Source organism: Brassica oleracea, chromosome C3, assembly GCF_000695525.1.
Source record: "Brassica oleracea var. oleracea cultivar TO1000 chromosome C3, BOL, whole genome shotgun sequence".
Taxonomy (NCBI): domain Eukaryota; kingdom Viridiplantae; phylum Streptophyta; class Magnoliopsida; order Brassicales; family Brassicaceae; genus Brassica; species Brassica oleracea.
The window spans coordinates 22,183,723-22,192,086 of NC_027750.1; the positions used below are offsets into that span (position 1 = coordinate 22,183,723).

Genomic DNA, 8,364 nt, shown 5'->3' on the forward strand with positions numbered 1-8,364 from the left:
ATATTTCTTCTATGGATATAAAAAAAAATTAAATCAGAAGACCGAGTTCAGATAATAGTGAACAAACCCAAAACATTGACTCAACCAATTTCAGATCTACGTACCTAAGCAACATTCTAATTATCAAGCAACTCAACTAATAAAAAACGTGGGGAATAACAGAGCTTACCGTAGAGGTCTCCTTTGAGATCGCAGTTAGCTTGAAACTCTTCATATGAAAGAAACCGGAAACGGTCCTCATCAAACTGACTGGGACAGTCTAGAAGAACCGTCAACTCCGAGTTCCATGAGAACGACACAGTAACGGTATGATCAGCAACCCGAAACACCGACTTGTTTCTGGAACCGTAGAAGTTGTCGAGTTTGTAAACAGATCCTCGCTTCATCTTTGGCAAATATATTTCAATTCTCCCTGGCGAAATGAATCCTTGAATAACAGTTCCCTGCAAATAAAAACATAAGAGAAACCAATATACGTAAGTGAAGAACGATAATCATAACCTTCTTTTGAAACGATAAAAAGACGGTTAATTACAATAACCTGTTCGTCGATGAGTAGCATCTCCATGCCAATAAGCGTCTTCTTTAGCGGGTTCCAAACCTCCCAGAAATGGATGAGCCGAAACCGCAACTGAGCTTCGTGGGGACCGAGCGAGAGATCTTTGAGGAAGAGGACTTTTTCGTCGTAATCGGAGGAGACAATAGACTTCCCATGCGGTTTCATCGCCATCGATCGAGTTTCTAGGGTTTTGATTCGAACACGAAGGAGAAAACAATATATAAAGAAGAAGGAAAGGAGGGAGATGAAACAAAACCATTAAGAAGAGATTGATTGCGAAATTGATTGTGAAGAATCGATGAAAAACGCAGAGTCTACGGTTTGAAGGTGAGAAGACGAAGTGAATTGGGATGAGGAGAAGAGCCTCGCAGACTCGCGACTTCCTCCCGTAGAGAGCTAGGTTTAGGGAAAAAAAAAAGATTGCACGGCAAAACAGAAAGACCCATAACCTGAAATTGAAACGAAGCCCATAAAATCAAATCTGAAGCCCAATCCGAAATTAAAGAGCTCTGATTGGTCGATTCAATAAATGACGTGGCATGCTTAAGGGGGGAGGATATTCCCCTTTTAGTATTGTATTGATATTAAAATGTAAAACTATATTTTATGCCACGTTTCATCTTTCGGGAGAAGTTTTTTTTTGCTGATGTGGACGCTCTATGGAGCCTCAAAAGGTCCCTTTTATTAGTATATTAAAATGTAAAACTATATTTTATGCCACGTTTCATCTTTCGGGAGAAGTTTTTTTTTGCTGATGTGGACGCTCTATGGAGCCTCAAAAGGTCCCTTTTATTAGTATATTAAAATGTAAAACTATATTTTATGCCACGTTTCATCTTTCGGGAGAAGTTTTTTTTTGCTGATGTGGACGCTCTATGGAGCCTCAAAAGGTCCCTTTTATTAGTATATTAAAATGTAAAACTATATTTTATGCCACGTTTCATCTTTCGGGAGAAGTTTTTTTTTGCTGATGTGGACGCTCTATGGAGCCTCAAAAGGTCCCTTTTATTAGTATATTAAAATGTAAAACTATATTTTATGCCACGTGTTATTTTTCGGGAGAAGTTTTTTTTGCTGATGTAGACATTCTATGGAACCTCAAAAAGTCACTTTTATTAGTATAGATAATTAGTTTCTCAGTATCTAATTGTTAGATATCTGAATAATTAAATTTCAGATGATACATGTTTCAAATTAAATTTTCTACTTACTGATACATGAACCAATTTTTCTTAAAACATAGTGTTATTGAACAATTTTTTTTACTAAACTTAAAATGAAGACACATTTAAAATGATTGGTACATGGTTCAATCATTAGTGGTCCAACAATGTGTGAATTTCTTACATTTTACAAAACATATTAAGAAAACAGTCGAATTTTAGAAGTTGTCCAACGCACCAAACTTTTGCCACGAGCTTCACTGCACCAATTCTTTTTGACCAAACAGTGAAACTCTACGGTAAATGGCGACCCCATCTGTGGTTACTGTGTTTCCCGTTCAGAGCCTCAAGCAAGTGAAGCAGCAGTTAAAATGGAGCTAAGATAAGAAACCTTTTAGAGGCATTTGGCTTCAATCTCTTCAAGAGTGAGACCCTTTGTCTCAGGCACAATGAAGTATATAAAGAAGAGAGACAGTACACATATCGCCCCAAATCCACAGAACAGAACTCCAGCTCCTAACAACTCCTGGAGATAAATACCAGGTGAGCTAAAACCTCTAAAACTTGGAGGGACAATATATAATTGAGAAGGAGTTTCTTGGTTCTAGAATCTTTACCTTCATAGGTGAGAAAGCGAATGTCACAAGCGCATTTGTGCCGAAATTCACAAGCACTGCTATGCTGATTCCTCTGCCTCTTAGTTTTAAGGGAAATATCTCTGACATCATCAGCCAACTAATAGGACCAAAGGATAACTGCAAGATTGATGGTAAATATTTTGAGATCACAACTTAACGTTGCCAAGAATAAAGTTTGATGAGAAAAAAGGTTAACCTGATAGCAGCCCACATAGAGTAGCAATGCAGCCACAGCAACAGCTGGTACATTATTATAAAAGATGTAGTAGGAGCCCAGGAGGAACAATGAGATCACCTATTGCACAATCAAAAATACAAAAGAAGCTAAGTTTCTAAATCATTTAGGTTTTTTCTGTCTCATAAAATTGAACAAAGAGAAAAAAGACTGAAAATGTCAGAGGACAAACCATGCCACTGACACCACCAAGAAGTAAAGGCCTCCTTCCAAGTTTGTCAATCACTACAATAGCAACTCCAGTCATAACCAACTGCACCAATAAAGGACCACGTTAAGTCTTCCAAAGGAAAAACACAAACTAGCTTTACTGCAATAATAAAACGATTAAAAATGTGCTAAAGCATTCATATATCAATCCTCCAATATTTTAAACTGAATGGAATAACACAATACCTTCAAAATACCGAGCAGGATTGAGATCCGAGTTGCATCAGTTGCAGCAGAGAAGCCAGCAGTCTAACAGGTAATATATTAGTGGTACAAGGAAACATGTTAGGATTCCTCCTAGTGAAACAAAAGCCAACTTTACTAGAGATAAAAAAAAAAGAGAACCTGTAGTATTGATGGTGCATAATAAAGCACACTTGGTTGTCCAGTTATCTGCCATTTGAAAAATAAAAATATATACACTTAGCTATTGTTCTTTTCTCACAAATCCATTTGATGAATTGACTGCACCAACCTGCTGGAACAAGACTAAACCTCCTGCTATAGTGAGAGCTTTCAAACACTTACCTTGAAACAATTCACCAATTGTAGCTTCTTTATCCTCACCCACAGAGGAAAGTTCAGCCAAGATCTCGTCTACCTGTTCAGCAGCTGAGTCAACTACTACAGACCCTCTAAGGCGGCGAAGAGACTTGATTGCTTCGTCTTGAAGGCTCTCCGCATCTCCTTTTCCCTGAAGAGAGCGCAGTAAAAGCCACCTAGGAGATGCTGGTAGCCAACACATTCCAATTGCCATAATAATTGGCACAGGAATAACTGTCGCATACATGTAACGCCAACCAGATATAACTGTAACCCAGAGGCTACCGATTCCATATCCTCCCTTCACAAAAAAATGTATGTGTCAGTTTCGCTTGGTGGACAAAAATGTTTTAAAACATAGAGAAGTGACTCTAAATTTTCTGAAGTTGGCAGAGATGTGAGAACTTACAACCATCCCAAAGACGGTGGAGAATTCCTTTAGTGATATCATACGTCCACGTATCTGACTAGGTGCAGTCTCAGCAATGTACATTGGAGCCGCATGCATTGTCTAAATACATGGGAACGAACATATCAGCTTACAAGTTAAGAAGAAGGCTAAAAAAGTGTACTCCATAGCTGCATGGATTCATACATGCAGAAAACCATCTTAACCTAACGGTAAGGTTATTACCAGTCCAACCCCAATGCCATACACAACACGTCCAATGATCAGGACATGAAAGACAGGTGCTAATGCAGTAACAATGGCTCCAACAAGGTATAAGAATGCAGCAGTGATCAACCCTTTTCTTCTTCCTTGAAAAAAACATAATCAAACAATTTGATTTCTTTCAGATGGAGACACTGCTATGTAATAAAGATAAAGAAAGCCTAAAGAAACCAACCTATAATGTCAGCAATACTAAATGCCACAATTGATCCGATCAAGGCACCATACAGTGAGCCACTAGTCTGCACAGAATTTTGTTAATACTATTAATTAGGAAATTTTATTTTATTTCCATAAGAAAGGTCATAGCTCCTATAGGGAAGAAGCAATAACAAAAGTTTATGCATTAACCAAGAAAGTTGAAATATAGACTCACAATGATACCAACATCCACTGAAGACAAGTTGTACCATGAGATTCCACTTAGTGTAGGCGACTGTAGAGAAGGCAAAAAGAAAACAGATTAATTAACAGAGTAGTTGTACAATGACATTGCAGGTCCAGGTGTGAAGGAGTATGCTAATTCAATACGAACAGCTTAATGATATGTAAGCTATGCACAGTTTTGGACAAGGGTTAAGCCACTATTACCTTAATAGAAATGGTAGCACAAGACGTGGCACCAATCTCATAACCAAAAAGAAAGGCTCCAAGAGCTGGGAAGAGAAACCTGAAAATTGATGACTTGTTTAGTAAGCTTTAAGACAAAATCTATATCATGTGCAAACCCGACAGATTCCCCCACGTGCTTTTCCTTTAGCAGAAAGATTGGTAATAAACTGTTGATATAGCAATCTTTGTGGGACCCACAGTTGGTATTAATGACAAACAACACACATGAAAATGACAGATAGATAAAAACTCACGGGGGAATGGCTGCAAGAACAGAGTAGTTTTCTGGGCTGTGCTTCTGCTGTATCAAAGGTTCTTGTAGTGAGCTAAGCCCACCTGAAGATGAATCACCAATCTACACAAGAACACCAATCTAAGATACATGATTGATAATATGTTTACTCCAAATCCAGAAGGCTAAGGTCTAATCTCATGCTTAATATTTCAATTTTTTAAAAAAAAATTCAAATTAATTATCCAATGCAGAAGAAATAAATCCAAACCCTAACCTTATATTGCATTCATAAGCCTATAACTTGACTAACAAGAATCAAAACAAACAATGACGGTCATAAGATCTTACCGTGATTGATAAATGATTAGTCAAAAAAATAAGAATCAAACAAACAAACCTTAGTAAACATTTTTTTATCAGCGACCAAAGCTGAACAGAGAAAAGGGAAGAGAGAATATCAAAAGACGATGTTCGAAAGAGAAACCTGTTCAACATGAACGATCGATTGCTTCTCGGCATCAAACACCATGGCTGCGGCAGCTTGATGTGGATCCCGAGATTCGTGAGTGTAGTTTTGTTCAAGGAGACAAAAGCTTAAAGATCTCGGTCTTTACGTTTTATACAATTGACTTGTCTGAATTATGAGCTCAACGTGCGTTGAAATTGCAGAGGAGAGAGATGTGGAGGAAGAGAGAGGGAAAAGACAATGTATGCCAGGGTGATGATCATAACTGTCAATTAACGAGCATTTCAAATTAGGAAAGAAGATTATTTTCTGTTTTTACGTTTCTTTTGGTCAACCAAATTTTTTTTTTCCTATTAAACATGCTTTATCTACTAATAAAATAAATATTATTTGGGAATTCATATTAACTTTGTAATAAACTTGTTTTCTGTGAGGATAATACAAAAAAAAATATTGTTTGTCAAAGCCAACTGGGCAATCATATTCATTTTTTTATTAAACTGTCTCCATGTGCTGATAATAGAAAAATATATTGTCTTGTAAAGCCAGCAAAGTTAACAGTATATTTAATCTCTTGATGAAGAAAGATATATATTTTCTTTGTTTTGAAACAGAAAATCCATATTTGGGTTAAGTATGAGAAACCCCTTTTAGTCTTTGCAACGGACTTCTAGATCCTTGTCCAGCAAGTTACTTGTCAAATCAAATAATACTTCAATATCTTTCACTAGATTTTGAAGGTCGTTTCATAAAATTAGATTTGATTAAACTACTTTCCAAAATCATATTCAAGAATCCTGTACTCACCTCTAGAAGTGAAGGGAGCTTAAATAAGCAAATATGGATGAAACAACACCACATTGTTCAGCTCTAGATCCAAAACAGCTTTTTTGTTTATTTAAAAGAGGCAGAAACAGAACAACAGATCACGCAGAAAGATTCTCACAGAGCTCGCATTCTTATTTGGTCTTGGTGGGAAGTGGAACCCATGGTTGGCACCGAGTCCAGTAGAGAAGATGCCATTCTCCATGCTCTTGAGCTTGAAAAGGAAGTGAAACAAGAAACTAGTAGGCCTAGGGATAACTATCCTGTTACAATACACAAGATATCAGCAACCACTCCATACAATTCAGGTACAGAGTTCTAGTCGAGGATGCTGTTGATGAGGATTTTGGAGTCTGAATCAACATTCAGGTTCTCAATACCAATCTCTAAACACTTCCGGGGAGGGCGGATCTGAGAGCGATTCCCTCAGCCAACAAAGGAGAGGCGACCTGCGATTCCAGCGCTGTGAAAGTAGAAGATACCTCGTTCCCCCGCTACGGCTGTCGTGATGTTCCAGGCCGCATCGGACTGGAGGATGTTACCTGTGTAGGGGGGGGGGATCGCTACAGGCCTGTTGGCCACTGTAAGGTTTGAGATTTTCTTCTGACCATTTTGCCACTCCCGGGCCATAGCAATTGCTTTTAATTTGATATTTGGAGAACACCAATTTGCTTTCTTGCGGTCCAGATTTCCCACATAATCCAGGGTGCAAGATGACTCGTCGTCACTCCTGTTGGAGGCAAGCAGCCCTTTGTCTTAAATAGGTTCCATCCAAACTTCTCTCAAATCTATATTTCCTCTATAGTAAATGTCCTCAATGAAAGGAGCAGCTTCCCATAGATGAAAGGTAGATTCAGGATCACCGCAACACTTGCATAGGGATGTGTCGTTCCTGTAGGTTAGTTCCCACTGGTAAAGTCCCACCAAGAGCTTTCCAGATTAGCATTTTGACTTTTGGGGCTGTTTGTAAGTTCAAGACCTCCTGGTTCCAGTTACCTGTTGCTTCCAGCTCAGCCGCATGATAGCCTGATTTGGTAGTATATTCCCCATTCTTTGTTCCCATCCAACACAGCTTATCTGGAGCTCCTGTACTGCTAGCTTTGATCTTCAGGATATTTTCCTCTGCGAAGGGACATATAGCTCTGATTTTTTCCACATCCCACTCTCTAGAATTCGTAATGAACAGGCCAGGCCGTCGACCGTTAAGTTCATTGATGCTTCTGGTGGATAATTTCATGTCTCGATACACTGAGCCAGGGATCTTGCCAAATTTTGATTTGGGCTCCATCTCCAACTAACCATCCCGCGTCTCTCTTAATCAGCGCACAGCCAATCAAGATGCCCTTCCAGCCATGTGATTCAGCCGTTCTGCTTGGACAGAGTCTAGCATGTTCCCATCCGCACAGTACTTCCCGAGAAGAACCCCTCCCACCCCAACAGGCCTTGTGGGTTGTTTAGAATTCTCCAGCTAAGCTTACCGAGAAAGGCGTCATTGAAGCTCTCGAACCCGCCTTTTGCTTTAGGTTGTGCCATTTTATCCCAGGATATCCATGACGTCTGGCTCTATTTTTACATAAAATTATTATGCAATCAGATGCCCATTCCACGGCCACGAACACACACTCAACGGGATAAAGACTTTGGGGGATCAAACTCACGAGCTCTCTAACAGACGGTTATTACCAGGACCACCAAACGTGGCCCAGCATACGGGTTAAACGAGTATTTACCAGATTACTAGAGAAGATCCGCCATACAAAGCCAACTGTGAAAGCCTTTAATGAGGGCAGAAGAAATCAATGATAAGGGCTCTTTACTCAAAGCCAAAACGAGTTTTACAGGCACAAAACATATAACCATTTCTTCTCTGTGGTTTTCGTAGATTGGGAATCACGTTTAGGGCATTCAAAAATTGTTGGGAAAATTAGCGGATAATATTTTCTTTGAGAGGTTGAGATGGAATGTAGACGGTTAGTGTTTAAGATAACCTTCTTATTTTTGGGAAAGGGATTTTCACTAAGGCTTGTGTTTGGAGATTTCTTAAAGACTCTTAGAACTCTTTATGAAATGTTTTCTCTCTATTGCTTTGCTTGATGTGGGATGATTACAAATGGTGCTAAGCACCCCTATTTATACTAGTAAGTGGAGACTACAAGTTAGTTCTACACACTTCATCTTCTACACACTTCATCTTCTACACACTTC

The 8,364-nt window shown here is 38.9% G+C and overlaps 1 protein-coding gene and 1 pseudogene across 1 annotated transcript; both read right to left on the reverse strand.

Annotated features, from left to right (window-relative positions):
- The window catches only part of LOC106330118, a 2,115-nt pseudogene extending 1,199 nt beyond the window's left edge, over positions 1–916 (reverse strand).
- Positions 917–2,050: 1,134 nt separating this feature from the next.
- Positions 2,051–5,535, reverse strand: LOC106333444 (D-xylose-proton symporter-like 1). The gene is made up of 14 exons (XM_013771886.1): positions 5,353–5,535; positions 4,888–4,988; positions 4,613–4,691; positions 4,398–4,457; positions 4,197–4,263; positions 3,983–4,107; positions 3,758–3,859; positions 3,281–3,649; positions 3,151–3,198; positions 2,992–3,054; positions 2,768–2,848; positions 2,557–2,655; positions 2,340–2,477; positions 2,051–2,248 (listed from the first exon to the last, which is right to left on the reverse strand). Exons 1-14 carry the CDS (start codon positions 5,395–5,397, stop codon positions 2,117–2,119), a joined length of 1,509 nt encoding a protein of 502 aa, XP_013627340.1. The 5' UTR covers positions 5,398–5,535; the 3' UTR covers positions 2,051–2,116.
- Between the last annotated feature and the right edge of the window lie 2,829 nt (positions 5,536–8,364).